Source organism: Drosophila suzukii, chromosome 3 (genome assembly GCF_043229965.1).
Source record: "Drosophila suzukii chromosome 3, CBGP_Dsuzu_IsoJpt1.0, whole genome shotgun sequence".
In the NCBI taxonomy this organism is placed as follows: Eukaryota; Metazoa; Arthropoda; class Insecta; order Diptera; family Drosophilidae; genus Drosophila; species Drosophila suzukii.
The window spans coordinates 73254367-73273893 of NC_092082.1; the positions used below are offsets into that span (position 1 = coordinate 73254367).

Consider the following 19527-nt stretch of genomic DNA (forward strand, 5'->3'; position numbering starts at 1 on the left):
TAAAATTTTTTTTCTCTGCACTTCAAGGATAAAAATCTGCCGGCAGATGTTTCCAGAGCCGAGCTAAGTCAAAGCGAAATTCGCCTGCGCTCGTTTGCCGCCTCTAATGCAATTTTTATGCTGCACTTGCTCCGCCGCCTGCAAAAGCTTTGGTAGCTTCCGTTTCCATCTTCCCGGCATTGTTTCTGGGCTTCCTTGTCTCCGGCAGCGGTTCGTCCTGGCCGGGATTCAAAGGCAGCGCGCTTATTAAATTGTCTGACGGCCCTCCCCCCGTCGATTCCATTTTTCTATCCTGGCTTACGTTTGCCAGCTTTGATCGAAATATCTGAGACATAATGCAATCTGCACACCGCCAACGCCATTCCCACCAGCAGCTTCATTAAATGCATCCTCCGTCTCGTCCTGGGCCAAATGTCCTTGCCATGTCTCAGGCGCTGGCTTTGATTATTATACTCTTCCACTTGGAGAGATTATTTCTGGCTTTGAGTTCTAGTGAAAGGAATCCATAAGTATCCATATTTTTCTTGAAAATATAGTTCAAATGAACTCCTTGCTGAGTCTAGTGCATTTAAGCAAAGCGTTGAAAGTTTAAAGGAGGTACTACATATAAGAAAGTGGAATTATATGTGAAATGTTTTCTGAAGCATCCCTTTTAGCTAACCAATTTTGCTTAATTTTTTTTTAAAACCAATTAAGATTTACTAGAAACTATAATCACTAGAATTTCTTTTGAATCTTTGCTGAATTTTAATAAAATGCTTTTTTCTGGGTCTTTGCCATTCAGGAAATTTTTAGTAAACAATTTACTCTACCCATTTGATCTGATTCTTTGAAAACTGCCAACTACTATAAAAAACCAAGCCTAATTTTTTTTGTCCCTTGCCCAAAGTAATCAATTTCAATTTTCCACAACTTTTGTGCAAACTAATTTTCCTTGAAGTAAACTGTGAAATTATGAAATAAAAAGTTTTTCAAGAAAGATTAGCACAAGCCAATCTGGCAGCCCACAAGTGAGTTACTCAAGTGTATATTTTTCTCTCCTTCATTTTAGCAGGCCAGCCAACAATGGGATGGCTCAAAAAAAAAAGAATACGTCTGTTCCGGACTTTGAAAGGGACAAAGGACAATGGACTCACCTTTCACCAGGGTAAGGATGCCCAGCGGCATGACCAGAACGGCGACCATCAGATCCGTGATGGCCAGCGACATGAGGAAGTAGTTGGTCACATTCTGCAGCCGGCGCTCCCAGGCGATGGCCAGGCAGACCAGGATGTTCCCGGCCGCCGTTCCCAGGACGAGGACGAGGGCCAACAGGGCCCAGTAGTTGTTGGCATCGAAGGGCATGTCCTCGGGGGAGGTGGCGAAGGTGACATTCCCGGTGATATTCCACCTGGCCACCAGCAATTGATTATGCCGACTGCTGGCATTTGCACCCGACTGCTGCTGCTGCTGCTGCTCCTCCTCCTCCCAGAGGACCAGGTGCTCCGAGCTGGTCCAATCCTCGCCACCGCTGTCGTTGTAGGCACCTAGCGAGGCATACACATCCTCTTCCATTCCGCGTTATTATTCCTATTGTGCGACGCTCTACTCTGATTGCTGGAAATGCAGCATGCTAATTAGCCCTTGCATATGCAACGCAAAAAGGGGGGGGGGGGGGGGGGGGGGGCTAAAGGGAAAAAAGAGGAAAGGTCCTTGCGCGCCGATTCGATTCGAATTGCAAATGTAAAATGGCGCAACCGCCTGCACCGGAAATGAGTGAGGGACGCGGGATCAGGATCCGCGAAAGGGACAGGACGAGCTCACGGCAAACCGACGATTCCTACGATTCCTACGGCAACCGAACGGATATTGGTGGCAAACATTTTATGCCACGAAATTGCCGGAAGTTTGTGCTGCAATCGAGAAAAGAAGAGAATGGAAAAATTATAAAAAACTACTTTGATAGGCAATCTTTGCAGGGAATGAATGTAGCTTCAATGCCTAATTAAAAATAATACGGTTCAAGAATTGAACCCTACAAGGTATACCAAGATCAATACATTGTACTAATTGTTTTTTTTTAAACTTACGAATTGATATATTACAATAATAATATTTACAAAAAGTATAGTAAGCTGACTAAAATATATAAAAATAAAAATATAATTAAATATAACACCATTCAAGATTTAAGCCTTATGATTCAATGAGAAATATATTGTACAAATTATTATTTTATTAACTTACGTAAATTGAATATATATAAATGCGTCCTGAAGAATAAAACTTAAGAATATATATTTAAGATAGTTTTGAGAACGGTTTATCATATTAACTATACTATATTAAATTTAACATTGGTTATTTCTTAAAATTTTATAAAAATTAAAGTAAACCAGCCAAATTAAATAATAGTCAAATAAATAACAACAAAAGTGTCAAGAGGTTATAGTTGCTACATCTTTCACCTTGAGTACAATGGAAGCCACAGGTATTGTTCAAACCTGCCCTTCTAATTTACAAATTCTTAGTAATTCCCTTGGTTGACCGTAAACATCATATATTACATTTGTTAAATTACAACAATGACAAGACCAAGCATGTTAGATATTCACCAAGTTAAATTTCCATTGAATTGACTACGAGCACAATGGAATTCAGGAATTGTACTACAACACACAAGTATTATTCAAATCTGGCCATCTAATTTACAAATACATAATAACTGATTGCCTTACGTTGGCTTTTGGCTTCGATCGGGTTGGCCTGGTTACTTTACCCCCAATTGGCTTAAAGTCGATAAGTCATAGCACAGCTCCATGAGTAATAATTAATGGGTGGCCATAAATTATCCGGGCCTCCATCTCCGCCCACTCTTGTTTACTCGATTTACCGTTCTCTATTCAGACGATTGGACGACATAATTGCATTTGATTGCAGGAACTAAGGGCAATCGGCGGTGGCCGCAGGGGAAAAAGGGACTTTGAATAATCGAAATCGATAGTGATAAGCAACAATAACAGAAATCAAATCAATTCTCCGCCTGCGTATGTCACAAGCATGTATAATTAATTGAGACATATTTCACGCAACAGACAGAAGCCCAGGAACAATGGCAGGGCTTGCAGTGTCCAATACCCAATACCCAAATACCCAAATTCAAAACGATCCAAAAAGCCCAGGAAACCGCAGACAGAGACCACAATGCCATACATATCTGTGGACTTGTGTGCCCCAAAACAGCACTAACATGAAATTTATTTCCAAAACAAAGAAATAACACAATTCCCCAGCCGCAAAAGCATAACTTTGAGTGGTCAGGTTGGTGGGAAGGGACCAGCTATTTTGGAAGCTGTTCTAGGGCCAACCAGACAAACAAGGAAGTAGGCCACATTGAGAAAAAAGTGGTATTATACTAGTTACAATGTTAAGTCTTTATTTTATATTAGTAAATTTATAATTAATTTCAAATACCAATCAAACTAATACATACCAAATAAAATAAAAAACAATAGATGTTGTTCAAATATACTTGGTAAATACCCCATATATATTGCACCAAATTAAATAAAGACCTTTTAAAACGACGAAAAAATTAAAAAATTCTTTAAAAATAAATATTTTTCTTACAATTTTAATATTTTATTATCAATTTTAAAGTTTCCCTTAATAATTTCTTTAGTGAATAACAAACTTTATATTTTAAAAATGAGAAAAGAACAACAATAATAGAATGTTGTAACTAGATTTTACTTAATACGTCAAATAAATTAAAAATAATTTTATGAAATAGAATTTTGATCTATTTTACTTCCAGGGTAAGCATAATAAAATAAATAATGCATTGTTATTTCCAAACAAACTAATATTTTATGGTTTTAAAGTCAACAATATGAACAAAGATATTTTAAAGGAAACAAAAAGAAATCGAAGTAAATGTCATAAAATCTTATTTTAATGATATTGGGTACATTACATTTTGTTTAATAATATATTTTATTTTAATGCTATTTGTTAAATTACATTTTGTTTAATGTGATTTATTTGTTGGTTTTATATTTTTCTCTCCGTGCAGCCACCACAGCAGGCTCAACGTTACAAAACAATACACAACATTGGCAGAGATCGAAGGAATGGCTCGGCGGTGGAGAGGAGTAAAGTGTGGCTAATCGAGGAACTTTGGAAAGGACCTCAACTCGACAACACCTTGTTGACTTTCGTTCCTGTCTGCACGTCCTGCCAAATGCTCAAGTGTCAATGTTGTTGTTAATTAATTTTGCCGACCGACTAACTGACTGACTGACTGATGCATGCCACCAGATAAGTGGGGTTCCCACTTCTGGCCGGGGGTACACAGCTGACCCTTGCCGAAGTCCGGGCGCCTTGATAAACTGTTTGTTTGCCCCGTTGTTGGCCAACTTGTAGTTGCCGTTTCCTCTGTCACTGCAGCCGGCTAATGACAGCCAAACGGCCACTTCAAATGTACTCGTACATGGGTCAAAGGTCGCCTGCGTGACGAGTGTTCCTGTGTGTGCGTTTGTTTGTGGGGGTGTCAAGTGTTTAAATTTCCAGCTGCTACAGTTATATTTATAGATTAGTTGGTAAGACAGCCCACACGACAGGCCTTTGGAACAGCTGGAAGGGCTCAAATGCGTGGGGGAATCACATTTAAAAGTTCAATATCTAAAAATATAATCTAAAAGGACTAGGTTTACCGAAGACGAAAATAAAATTACCATTTAAAACGATTATATTGTGGAGTAATTAATTATATTTTTAGCTGAATAAATAATAGATACTTTATAAGAATAAAATAGTATAATCATTTTAAATGATTATATGTGGAGTAAATAAACCCTTCATTAAATACCATTTTGATATGAATAAATAACATTTTGTTAGAATAGAATATAAGTTATGAGTTTACCATTTTAAGCGATTAAAATGATTAATGTATTCGTTATGAAAAAATTTTTAACTGAATAAATAATATTTTCTAAACATTTTATTTTATTATTTTAAACGAACATATTTTAGAGTATCTTCGTTAATTAAATAACACTTTTATGTGATTTCCAAAAACATTGTAGAAGACCTATTTTCGCTGATTAAATAACATTTTCATAAGAATTCCAAGAATGTCTTCCTATCCCACCAAACATTCCCCTTTAAAGAGAAGCAAGCTTTCGTATAAATAACAAAAAATTCTTTTCAGGCAGAAAATAGCATGTCAGCACATTACAGAACCAACAAAGTCAGCCCGAGAGCCCATAATTATTATTCAGTTCCCACTCCCGCCCGCCGTTGGACATGAATTGCAGGAAAGCCATATTTTTTTTGTGGCGCGAATGGGAGGTCAGGTGAGCAGGTATCGAATAAAAAGCGGAGCACCATTAGTCATATTAATCCCGGTGGAGTCATTAAGTCGTAAAACAGCGAAAGGTAGCCAAAATGCGAGGCAGCCGGGCCAGAAACTCAACTCGGGTGAGCCGTGGCAAGACGACTTTTGTTTGTCTGTCACTCCATTGATAGACATAAAGCGGCTATGTGGGTCAATTTCGGCTGTTTGCCGCCCCGTCAGAGTCAATAAATAAGTAAATGGCACGAATTTGAGGTGTCGGAGGCGTATACGTAATGTGGTCAAGGCACCGGAAGCATATAAAATGGGGAAGTAGTTGTATTTTTTAAGTTCTTTAAGAGTCTTTAAGTGCAGGATTGTAATAAATGTAAGCTAGCTTTACTGTATAAAAAATAAGCTGGCCTTAAAATTCTGCGAAAAACTTTCTATACCCTTGTGATATTTTTTCCAGGAAACCCAATGTACCAATAAAAATGTTTATAGTATAGTTTAATTAAGGGACTATGTTTTAAATACATTCACAATTCGTTGGAAAAAAGTAAATATTCAGTGAAATTCATAACTGTCATAACTGTGAGCATGCTTTACTGTATACAAAAATGATGGTCTTAAAATTCTGCGAAAAAACTTTCTATACCCTTGTGATATTTTTTTCCAGGAAACCTAAATATACCAATAAAAATGGTTATAGTATAGTTTAGTTTAGAGACTATATTTAAAATACATTCAGATTTCCATTAAAAAACTACATTGCTTCCGGGAAAATCAAGCTGGACCCTCCAATCGGATCAGTGCCTCCACTCAAAAAATACGTTCTATACCATTGTGATTTTTTTTAAGAAACCAATACACCAATACAAATGGCTATAGTATAGTTTAATTAAGAGACTATATTTAACATACAAACAGATTTCGTTGGAAAAACTAAGTTATGAAGTAAATATTCAGTGAAATTCCGAAATCGACATTGCTTCCGGGAAAATCAAGCTGGACCCTTCGTTCGGATCAGTGCCTCCACTCAAAAAAAAAGTTCTATACCATTGCGATATTTTTTTCAAGAAAACAAATAAAAAAAATAAAAATGGTTATGGTACAGTTTATTTAAGAGACTATATTTAAAATACATGCAGATTTCGTTGGAAAAACTAAGTTATGGAGTAAATACTCAGTGAAATTCCAAAATCAACATTGCTTCCGGGAAAATCAAGCTGAACCCTTCAATCGGATCAGTGCCTCCACTCAATTCCGCTCCGGCAGCATGCCATTCCAAGTCCATCGGTCTCGAGGGGATGGGTGCAACTAATCGCATGCTCATTGCTCATCCGCCGCCATCCCTCGGCACATTGCTTATCCGCAGCGTAATCCGCCGGCTTCCCTGGGCGGCGCACACATCGCATCACGCATACGCCACGTCGGCCCAAATCGGCCCAAAAGGCACACCACCATATCTGTTTCAGTGGCCCTGCGAATGGGTACTGCCTATGGGGCAGATACGATAAAAAAAGAAAAAACACAATCCAAGGTACCACAAACACTGCGCAAATATTTGCTTTAAAATATCTTTCACATGTCAGCGACAAGCGGCCATCGGGGAAAAGGGCGGTGAGGGAAACTCTGGGAACTCGGAAGCTCGGAAAACTCGGATACGTATACACGGTAAATGGAAAATGGAAAACTGAGACAGGTGCGGTCGCACCGGTATTTTTATTTGCCCTGGCAGCTTAAGCACGCAATTTGATTTAATTTCTGTTCGCATTATTTATTTACCAGTTTTTTTTCTCTTGCAGCGATCAAAGCGAAATGAAGCCCACAAAAATTTCGAGGCAATGAAATTTGAATTTTAAACTCGGCCTGGTAAAGTTGAAAAAGAACGATGACATTTGCTCCCTTGTGAGATTCAATTGAAAATTCCCCAGCCTTTCACATTTTAATGAATTCCTTGTGAAGTTTGGTAAATTAGTCAGCCAACAAAGGGCTTACATCTTCTTTGGAACTATCAGGTTCTGTTACCAGGAAAACATATTACTCGCACTCTCACCTGCAAATGGGAAGCCCACAATTCCGACATTTTGGCCATCCATCTACACTCTGTCATCCGGAATTATGTGCATGCATGTCGACTACTTTTGGGCGCTGATGTAATGCGTAATATTCCGTTAACTAGACTTTTCCGGCTTGCCGAAAATAATTTCACTCAGTCAACCCAACGAACCGCACCCTCTGTGGCAAAACAGCACCGCCTACGATTAATCACAGTGATTATTGCACGGAACAGTTTTGTCTTCTGGCGAAGTTGTTCTGGGCAAAGCTGAGGTTGAACATTGACCGCTAATCATTAAAAAATCCTGGTTATAGGGAAAGCTGTTCTAGGATGTCCCAAAATGGAAGAGATAAGTTGAATTTTTTTTACCCTAATGTGCTAAAAAATCTGAACCTTTTTTTTATCACTAAATATATATATAAATATAAAAATAAAATGATTTTAACTACATATGACATTAATGATATAATAATAAGTATTATTTCAGGTAAATATTGCCCTGTAAGAAACAGAAAACTCAAAAAGTCAGCCATATGTTTCTGTAAAAGGAACCACTTTATGTCATCTAAAGTTAATAGGAAACATGTTTACTCTCTTTAGGCATTCTGTCTCATATAAATCATTTAAAAATAAACACACATGACTACCTTGACTTCCGGAAAATTTCGTGGAAACACTACTTTTCCATTTGTCCCCAAGGTAGAGCATTTTAGTTTCGGGCAAAACAGAAATATCCTATAATATTTCCATTCATAGTACACTTTGCGGCGTGCCATTAATCACACAAAGCTGCCTCCAGCCCCGTTTTCCGGTTCCGGACTTCCTGGGCGAGCCGGGAGCCCAACTAGTTGTCATAGCAAGTTGACACTTAAAATGTTAGCTAAATTTACACATGCACTCAGCTCGAAGTCAACAAATGAAGAGGAGGCGGGCTGGCGATGCCAAACAATGCTCTCGAACGGCTCAAGGATTTCCCCCTCGGCTACTCCCCAAGTCATTGGTGGCTGGATGGTTACTGGATGGGTACTAGAGGGTTACTGGAGGGTCCCAGGATGGGCCTGGATGGGCGGTGACTGATGGCAGGCGGCAACTCTAACACTTATCGTTCATTATTATCTATCGCCCTCGCTGCCAACGCCACCCACTGCCCACTTTCACCCACTTTCACCCACTGGCCACAGGGTCGCACACACTTAATTGATTTCTTTACTGTTGCCTTGCCATATCAGCCGCGACGAAAAGAATTCTCAGCGTATCCGGAACTTGGCTAGGACAATTTTACGTCCATCATGTACACAGGGAAAGTAAAATACGGGTTTTCAAATTGCTATTTAAATTAAATATTAATGTTAAAACTGTTTGAAACAATTATTAATTGATTAAAAAAAAAAAACTAACGTATTTGATGGTATATATATATTTAGGACCCACAAGGTGTATACATTCTTGGAAATTTTAAGAAAATAGTAAAAACATAAATAAATTTTACAAAATACAAAAAGATACATCTATCTTAAGATTGCAAAAAAACTGATTCTGTGCCTGTAATGAAATGTATTGAGCAAATATTTTTCGGAATGCCTATAGAAATATATCTATCTTAGGATCATAAAGGAACAAACATAGATATATATTTTCCAAACAAGTTTTACGATTCCCCCTAAAAAAAGTTTACTTAAAACGTAAACCTCTTAAGGAAGTTAATAACAAAACACTTTATTGATCTTATATATTTAAAGAAAATCGCACTAACAAGCCTTTGATAGGGGCACTCTCGGTATAAATAGCTAACGAATCGATGATAATCTTAAGAGACATCTTGCTCTGTACCTTGTTATAGTTTCAGCCGCAGAGCATCTAGCAATCTTGCTGTGGGGGCGTTCTCGACCCTCAACTCACAACCCTCGACCCTCGGAAGACATCGACGACCCTTGAGCTCGACAGGGCTTAGGGCCTGGGCTATAAATTAAATTCTTATGCGAGAGGGCTGGCAATTAAGGCACGAATGTGTGGCAAGAACCAGGATGCAGGAGGCGAGGGGAAAGGCGTGGGAAAAGTGCGAAGTGCCTGGGAACCCGTGTGGTTCCATTGACAATTTCATTAGCTTGTCAGGCCGCAGTTTCCACTGGCGTAATGCCCCGAGCAGCGTCACTCGCTGATGCAATTAGTAAGCGAGCTAAACTAATTAACCAAAGCCGGGCTCCATCCTATCGGAATTCCCTGCATTAAAAGCTAATGTCATCCTAAGGCACACAGCGAGTAAATAAGATTATTTGGTATGAGATATTTTAAGATCTATACTATAAATAGGATTAGTTTGACCTTAATATTTTACTTTTTATACCCGTTACTCGTAGAGTAAAAGGGTATACTAGATTCGTCGGAAAGTATGTAACAGGCAGAAGGAAGCGTTTCCGACCCCATAAAGTATATATATTCTTGATCAGGATCACTAGCCGTGTCGATCTAGCCATGTCCGTCTGTCCGTCTGTCCGTCTGTCCGTCTGTCCGTCTGACCGTCTGTCCGTCTGTCCGTCTGTCCGGATGAACGCTGAGATCTCGGAAACTATGAGAGCTAGGCTATTAAAATTTGGCGTACAGATTCCTGAGCTTCTTACGCAGCGCAAGTTTGTTTCAGTAGACTGCCACGCCCACTCTAACGCCCACAAACCGCCCAAAACTGTAACTCCTACAGTTTTGATGCTAGACAGAAAATTTTAACTGAAATGTATTGTTCTCATCAATACCTATCGATTGACCTAAAAAAAAGTTTGCCACGCCCACTTAAACGCCCACAAACCGCGAAAACCTGTGACGCCCACAATTTGCATGCTAGATAAAAAATTTTACTGAAATGTATTGGTGTCGTCAATACCTATCGATTGATCCAAAAATAAATTTGCCACGCCCACTCTAACGCCCATAACGCTTAAATCTGTCTACCGCCGGTAGGTGGCGCATTTTAATTTCGCTTTGCTGCTTGCATATCTCCATTTCCCTTTGAGTAACGGGTATCTGATAGTCGAGGTACTCGACTATAGCGTTCTTCCTTGTTTATATTGATATATATAGCTTATACTCTCATATATGGTGCACAATACCATGTTATAAGGTGGTTTCATTTTCCTTTCAGTGTGTCGTAGTTTAGAAAGTGCAATTTAAGTTGCGGCCAGGCGACATTACTCTTTTCCCTGGATTTCCCTTTTAATTGTTTGCACGAAAGAAAAGGAAACGCACAGCGGCCACGCCCCCTTCCACGCCTACGCCCCACATGAGTTATGTAAGCTCATTTAACAGCCGCCTAATTGCTAGGCAATTACACGGGAAATTGACAATGGCAAAACAATTAGAAGGACACCGCCCCTCCCCCCGCCTTTCTGGGCACAATGGGGCGTGGCCAGGACACACACAGACAGACAAACACACGCATACGCAAAAACAGCCTCCCAAGAATGAGGATTTTGTCGACAAGAGTCAAGGCCAAAGTAAGACATCCCGGGGAAAATCAAATAAATTATGGCGAACTGAGCGCCGTACAAAAATCGTCGAATGTGCGAAGGCGGAAAAACCCGGAGACAAAGAACGGGAACGGGAAACCCAAATCAAATTGAGATTTATGAGTCCACTGATGTGTGTCTAGGTCAGCCCGAGTTCTTTCTACCCCAAAACCCATTCTTTTCCTGCCGTTGTTTGCCACATTCACATTCACTATTAGGCCGGACGGACATCTGGCTTCAATTTTTCACGTAGCGTCCTCCATTATTGTTTGGCAGGCTTCACAGGTGTGAAGAAAGCACAATGCCAGTGGAAAAACCCATGACTAACAGAGGAAAGAGAAAGTCGACGATGGCCAAGACGGGGCCAAGTATAATATCAGCACGTATAAATTATTATATTGATTTGCTCGGTGACAAAACAAGAAAAATTGCTCGAAATTCGTCTTCCTAGGCAGTAAAATACCCTTTCTTTAGGGATTTTTATTGCTTATCGGAAAGAAGGTGAACCAAAAGGAGGTTTATTTCAAAAATATAAAACTTTGAATTCCTTATTTGAACTAAATCTAAAAACATTACATTTTTAAGAACATATTACATTGCACGTTTTAATTTAAAAATATTTGAATGGGAGAAGAAAATGTAAAATACGATGTATCTTTAAGTATTTTTTATGTAAATGGGTAAGAGTTTTATATAAAAATCCGAGGCAAAAAGTTTTTAGGGTAATTCTAGTCCTACAATTAAATATTTTCACATCCAAAATTAAATTGACTATATATTAATTGATTTCCTACGTTTTTAATAAAGTGCTTTAAAAATATTTATATTTTTGAAAGTATAGTCCTTAGAATGGGTTAGTAGTTATTGATCAACACATAGTCAATGGACCCCCATTGGATTTAAGGTAAGCCAGCAAAAACAGGAAGTGAATAAGCTATCCCATAGATGACCGCGTTTCCCAATTTTCCTCATTACGTTGCTGGACACGAAATTCGTAGCAAATTTTGATGGCATATTTACCTATTTGCGTGCATCAATTATTTATATAACTCCGATGGGAAACGGAAAGCCCCATATCCCGCACAACCCTGCGTCGATTTCGATTTGTGTCATAAATTGGCAGCTGTGTGTGGAAAGGGAGGAGGTGTTTGGATGTTAGGGGGTGGCAATAAAAATAAGCGGCCATAAAATTCAATTATGGCCACAACAAGTGCAGACATCGGCAGAAGTACACACAAACAGCGGTAAACACCCGACAATGTTGGCTCCCAGGCAATCATGACAATCAATTGTGCATGCTCGCAAGTTGCAGCCACCGGCATCGGAATAGAGAATCCGAATCCGAACCCGAATCGGAACAGGAACAGGAATAGGAATCGGAATCGGGGGGCAGCTAGCCACATAGTTTGTCTGGTGGCCCACAGCCGACATATGAATAATGTGGCAAGCCATTCGCACCAGCGAATGCAACATGTATCGCTACAATTTGGTTAGTTTTCGCAGGAAAATGTCCTGCGACCAGGACCTGCCAGTCGTGCCACAATTTTGGTTACTTTCTAGCTGCAACTACATTGTACAAACGCAGCCTTACACTGGAAAGAATTTTACAATCCGAAGAAAGCCATTTTGAAGAGGCTAATAGGATAATAAGAGTTGTGACGTATGATTCTTAAATTAGGCATTTCCTTTTAAAATTAGCAAACTGTGGAGCAAGTTAATAGTAACCAGAGAAAATCAGATAATACTGAGTGTTTTAAGCAAGGACAGCGTTATCCTTTCTAATAAAAAAATCAATAGGATCAATAAAAAATTAATCTGTACTATATTAAAGAGATATGATCGTTATGACCATAAAATTCATTTTTTTTTTAATTTTTCCTAGATGTAACATATCTTATTTTAATCCCATTTTCCTGTGCACACATTTACATTTACATTTAAATCCCATGCACCCCTATAAATTCACAACAATGCACCCGAAGTGTACCAACCACACACACAAGCACGAAACGCACTTAGGAACCCCCTTTAACAGTCAGGAAAACTTTCGGAGTCATACATTTTCGAATGAATCGATGTGCACAAATGCATCTCGTTTGTTAAGTGCCCCATAAAGAATTTATTTTATGCACTCTTGGAGCTGGAAAGGTCAACGGAGTACACACTCTTATGGCAATTTGTCAATCGATCGAAGCAACAAAAAGCCAATAAAAATTAAAACCATACTTTAATGGAATGATTACCATTAAGAAATTATTTATGAGCAAGTTATGTTCCGTATCCCGAATAAAACTTTATATTTATTTTTGGAAATGACGTACTAAAAACGTGCGATGCATACTTAAGAGTATTCTTTTTGTATTTATATCCCAAGGATACGATAAGCCATAGTCATTTAATTTGCAGTTACATGGTAGCAATTTCTAAATGTTTTCCCCCATTCTCCACCGCCCCGAACAGTTTTAAAATGAAATCAAATATTCATTGGCAAATATAATTGTCCAACTGTGTACTTGGCCCGGCTTGGCCTTTTAATTAAGTTGCCAGCTCGGCAAATAGCTGGCACTCGGCATTCGCATGCATGTTGTAAATGCTCCCCCTGTGATTTCCCCACTGGACCCTTTACTACCACGTCCATGAACGTGGCTAAAAGTGGAAAAAGCTGGGAGAGGGGATGGTTTAGGGGGGGTAATATGAATTGCTGGCCATAAAACCTACGTCAGAAATCGACGCCAGCAAGCGAACGGTAAAAGTACAAATGATAATAATAACTGGCATACATATATACCAGTACTTAACAATAAAAACCAATGGCAACAAATATTGATAAGTGCAATTTGAAATATTTGCACAGCGTTTAGTGGCAAACATGGTGAATTGCATTTCGATAAAGTGATAACATAGTGATAAATCGATATGTTGCAAGAATTGCACTTGAGGTGTTTGTAAATATTTATAGAGACCCCATTCAAATTATTCCATTGAATTGACTATCATAATATGTGTTTAAACGCAATGCTATAGAAATGCAAAATTTATTTAGGTGTCTAATATTGGAAATAGGTGAAGTGGATGAATGAAATTGAATGATTGAAGTTGGCGTGTTTAAAATTATTCACATTTTCAATTTATGAATTAAATTGTTTATACTATTATTCAATTATATTTCGATAGGTTAAAGTGGTTTAAAAAATCCTTATGTATTTGTTTATAGATTTCTTCAGGGGGCTTTCACACTTAACCTAATGTTCCAAATTGGGCTTTGCATCTATTTGGCCATTGTCTAATGGCAACACTTTATGGCTTTTTAATGAGCCCCCAAATGTGCGGGCCATAAATCAAAGTCTTAGATGAGTTAACACATCATCCCCCACCCGCACATAATCACACATATGCAGTCGTAGTATCGCATTATGGATAGGCTTATCGGGAACTCAACATCGCCAGCATCATCGATGGCGATGGCTGTCTCCAGTCTAATGCCATTAAATCCTATCAATTTTCCCCCACCCGGCAGCAAATTTAAATATTTATGCTGTGGCTTAGGACCACAACAATAACACGGAAGGGGAAAGGTCCAAAAATTGGCAATAAAAAGCTTTTTAGGGTTTGGGGACGTGGCATAAGATGGCCTAAGCAAATTGAACCCATAAGCGTCCAAGCACTTAATTGAACCTATCAATATGTAAATATGTATACGAGTATACCCATATGTTTACTTGGGAATTTTCTTGCTGGCTTTTCATATACGAAATTCCCTGCTTATTTATTCTACTTTAATTTTGTTTTCAATCAATTTTAGTTTGCAGATGCTATATATCAGCTGTGTGTAAGGATGTAAGGGTAGACCCAAAAAGTTTCGCATTTCGCAAGTTTAATGGGCACGTTCTCAGAAACTATTAGGACGGAATTGTATATTAATTTGTGATTTCATTCCGTGGCCAATTTTCAGTTTATTAGCTGTAAAACGTGCTTTGGTAAAAATATGAGTAAAATATGTTTAGGCCCAAGCTTATAATGTCATAAATAATTTGATAGGTAGTATAATTATTCACATAATAAATAAAATTTATTATTCTGGCAGAGCAACAAGTGTAATTATTAGCACAAGGAAAATATGGAAACAAGGTTCAAACATTGTTAAGTCCAAAAAACGTATAAAATTTGTAATTTAATTTGTATATTTTTTTTAATGCAAAGTAAATATTCAGTTACATTTATTAAAATATGTAAAATATCATCATATATGAGACATGGTTTTAAAAATTACTTCTTTAACATAAAGACCAAAATTTGTATATAATTAATTTAACATTTATTAGAAAAATAACCCTCATATTCAGTTCTGAACATTCTACAACCAAAAAACAAATGAAACCGTGAGAAGCACGCGCCTAAAAAACTGAAAAGTCACACATATTCAACCCTAATTAACTGCTGCCTCGCATGTATGGCATATCATTCAGATTTCTGGCCAACACAGATCCACCTGCGAGGCATCGCATTCCGTGCTACCTTCGTTTCGTGTTTTTTACATTCATAAATTTTGCAGTGTCTGCGGCATGTCATAGCCCGCTTTTCCCCCAAACCATTTTCCGCGGAGTGCGTGATGGCGATGGCATCCAGCCGAAAACGAGAAAAATCTGTCAACGGCACTTTTCACTTTCACTTTCCCTTGATGGCAGGCAGCCCCTTCGCGATGCCGCCACTCACGGCAGCATGTTGTGCTGTTTTATGCCACTAAATATGCCAAAGCGCGCGTAAATTGATTTAAACACGGCGACAAGGACGAGGCGGCGTCTCCAACGATGCTTATGTGGGTACGTGGGCGATGGTATGACATGGTAATGGTATGGAATATTTTGATATGGTATGGGGGCAACCGGCTAGGTGGGCACTTTGAGGGCCCCCTTTAAAGTCGGGAGCCTCTGTCTCAAGCACTGTGATAATCGGCCCCAATGCTCTCCTGCTCTGCTGTCAGGCATTACTGCTTAAATATTTGCATAAAGGATATCAACGAATTCCACGAAGAAAGCAGCGGCATTTTAGAGTATTTCCCAGTATTTTGTCATAAAATATTTTGATAACAAGCGAAAAAGTGGGTGGCTAGACAGAATTTCTCGTTTCCTCGAGCGTATATGCAAATGTATGGCGCCCACATTGTTGTCATAGTTCTACCGAAAGTAACTCAATAGCAAGGAAAGTGGCTAAATAGTCGGGTTTTACACAATCTGCCATAAAATGCAATGGTTATTAAATAGGCAAGGAAAACAGGATAAGCATGATATGGTAAATTAGCAGATAAATGGTTTTAGGAGAATTTTAAACAGTTGTAAAAATATTTCAGTAAATATTGGGGTATTTTCTGAATAATGAAACTTGATTTTAGGATTTTAAGGTCTGTTCTGATTTTTATTTTCAAGAAATTTTTTCGATTGATATAGAATCGGTTTTTATACCACTTGGAAAACCTTAGTTAATATTGTTAGGTATATTATCTTTACTAATATTATAATACTTTATTCCGAGAAGAATTCTCTTAAAGCGAAAGAAGAAATTTCTTAAAACACTCGAAAGTGAAAAACAGAACCGGCTTGTATACAAGAAGAAAATTGTTTGTCAAATTGAAGAAATTGTTCAGCCATTGGAAAATTCTAGATAGACAAGATCCTAATTGTTTGCCATGCAATGAAAGCAACATTGACATATTTTTGGCGTAAACAACAATATTGTCTCTCGGCACCTACCTCAATTGTCAATAAATGCTCGTATAAATAAACCCGTCTGAGTTATTCCAGTTGCCAGTTGCCATAAACCCAGCACTGTGGCCGCCCATAACTGGCCTTAATCAACAACAGGCCAACGTCAAACAATATTTTAATCAGGATGGCCCCAACGCCCGATCAAGCCTTTGGCCATAAATCTCGAACCAAACCGGATAGAGACCGAAAAAAGTTCCAAAATACGGCGGCAGAAAAATCAATTGGCCGTAGTAAGTTTTACTTGTTATGCTGGATTTTCCCCCGGAAAGGGGGGCGTTTGCCTGCGTCATGCCCTCGATGAGGAATGAGGGACTGATGATGATGATGATTACGCCCCAGAAGTTGTCTTGGACATTTGATTATTATTATTAACACGTGACTGAAACGGGGCTAATTCAAGCGAGAATTTAATTAAAAATTTTTACCCTTAATAACTGGCTGAATGGAAAGTGGAGAAAGTGCAAGGGGAAAAGAGTGAAAAGGAGGAAAAACAGAGGGGCGGACGTGAAAAAAAAACGTGACATGGAGCACTGATGGCCTACGATTTTCCCGCCATTGTCCGGATGACGTTGCTCGTTTTGGTTACGCCTGTAAATTGTTCGATGGTCGTTTACTCGTTTTTCTCTTTTACGAGCCTTTTTTTAATTGTCCGCCTCGCATTCGAACTCGGCTCATCCTTCTCCTCATCGGCATTCGTCCTTATCGTCCTTATCGAGGATTCATTGGCCGCCGCTTGAGGAATGATTCTGCAATTTCATTGATGTCCTTCGCCGGACCATTAATTGTTTAATTTATTGAGCCACAAACGAGTTTTATGAAGCTCATGTCATATAATTTAATCAACTTGGTGGTGGTATTTTCCTCGAACATACTATAGTATATAGAGTATTATCGCTCTGATTTCGGTTCGGATCGATTCGGCAGCTGTCAAAACTTTATTTTTATTGAAATTCCGACCAAAAAAAAAAAATACAAGCGAAATTAGAACAAAACTTTTAACTCAATTACAAAGTCATTGAAAAACAAATTGCAGGCACAAGCAAAGCGAAATGAAAAGAAAACAGGAAGGAGCTAGATGGTAGATGGTAGTGGGATGATGGTGGAAAAGTGTGGGAAAAGCCGAAAATGCATTTGTGGACCCCCCTGCCACGCCCCGTTTTGGTGGTTTTTCAACGAGTTCGGCACATAAAAGGAAGAAATTGCTTGGCTTGTCGCTGGAGAAAGTGAATTTCCTGCATTTCCACCGGTTTTTCTTGGCCCTTTGCTATACCATTATTATTGTTATTTTGGGGTTTTTAGTGTTTGCAGGTTTTTAATGGTCTCGCAATATTGTGGTTTGTTGTTCTGGCCCGTTGACATGGCACGGCATTTTGCGCTTAAGGATGCAATCCGACTTGTTGGCGTGGTTCCGCATTATTTAGCCTTGCCAGAGTCCTTCGACTTCGGTTTGGCAGCCATGCACCCACATATTTCACCCGCAATAGGTACGACCAGGATTATGCAACAAAAGAAGCTAGCATTATTCACAGGGAATAAATTAAATGGGTATTTCGTATCTGAAAGCAGCGACCGAAAATCGTTATTTCTAAGCTATAGTTTTAAAGGCCTACCGTGACAATGTGTCTAGAAATAATCCAAATAGGAAAATATCTTAGTATGGCTTAAAAAATAGAAATCACATGAAACTTTTCGGTCCCTTTTTGAAAGTACTATTTTTGAAACCTATTTTGAAATTCTTCACAAGCTAACTTCTTAAATTTGTAGTTATTATAAAACGCATCAAACTGTTCATCAAATTGGAGAGCAATGGACATTTATTATTATTATTTTATAACCCTTACATTCTTATTTTATAATTCTAGGCTTTGAGTAGTTATTGAGTTTGCAAAGGATTGTATTAACAAAAAGTATACCAGTGTTAATGTATTAACTTAAGCTGTTAAAAATCTTAACATCATAGCTAAACGAAATGATAAATTTGCAGGACTTAAAGGCTTTTATGAATTTCTTATTTTATTGTGACTTCTTTGTACTTTTATTATATTTACTAAGAACTTTTATTACTTTATTGGAATTGAGACTCCACTAAAACCAATAATTTTTAGCACATGTTGAAATAGGAATATTAAATATATTGCCTTTCTCATCTATGTATATTAATACTTATATATTTGATTTAAGTAACATGACTTACAAACAATCGTTTTAAGTTTCCCGTCAATTTGCAGTCCTTAAAGTTTTCGACATAGACAAGTGAATTATTAATATAACACCGCGTTAGACACTGTGTGCAGTTAAATTTCGAATAAAATATTTATTCCAATGGTTTTAGCACATTTTAAAACGTATTCTGTTTCCAAATTGTTGTTACCACAATTTACAGAAATATTTCGTTTTTCGAATTATTGTTAGCACAGTTGAGCACTGCTACCAATCGTATTTGAAAACGTCACTTGTTGGCAACCGCCGCCAACTTTATTCCGCCTTAGATGCCGTTGATACCGTCAACGTGCAACGCCGTACAGGAACTGAAATGTGCGGATGTTTTGGCCAAACTGTTGCGACTGTGGCCAAAAGCAGGCGGCCGAGAAGAGCCGACGCACAGCCGACAGTGGGCCCAAAAGCCGATGGGTCTTAGCCTTCCAGTTGCAGCCTTTTGCTTCCAGTGAGCAGGTGGCACGGGGAGGTGGTCTCTTATCAGCGGCACCAGCTGCTCTGATAGGGCCAAAACAGCTGATGAGTGGGCGCCACGGCGTTTCTCATGTGTGGTTATCTTCCTGCTGTTGGGTCCTTTGAAAAACATGTTATTAAATTTGATGGAAATTAGCCAGTTGGTAAAGGGCTTTGGATTATATTGTATACTGTTTCTTAGAATTTCACACTATGTTA

The 19527-nt window shown here is 38.5% G+C and overlaps 1 protein-coding gene across 1 annotated transcript in view; it reads right to left on the bottom strand.

Moving 5' to 3' along the window:
* 5-HT2B (5-hydroxytryptamine receptor 2B) overlaps window positions 1-1660 on the bottom strand; it is a 44588-nt gene extending 42928 nt beyond the window's left edge. The window contains exon 1 of the mRNA XM_065866773.2: window positions 1137-1660. Within this exon, the coding sequence (XP_065722845.2) occupies window positions 1137-1554 (418 nt within the window). The 5' untranslated portion in view covers window positions 1555-1660. The remainder of the gene's footprint in view (window positions 1-1136) is intronic.
* Between the last annotated feature and the right edge of the window lie 17867 nt (window positions 1661-19527).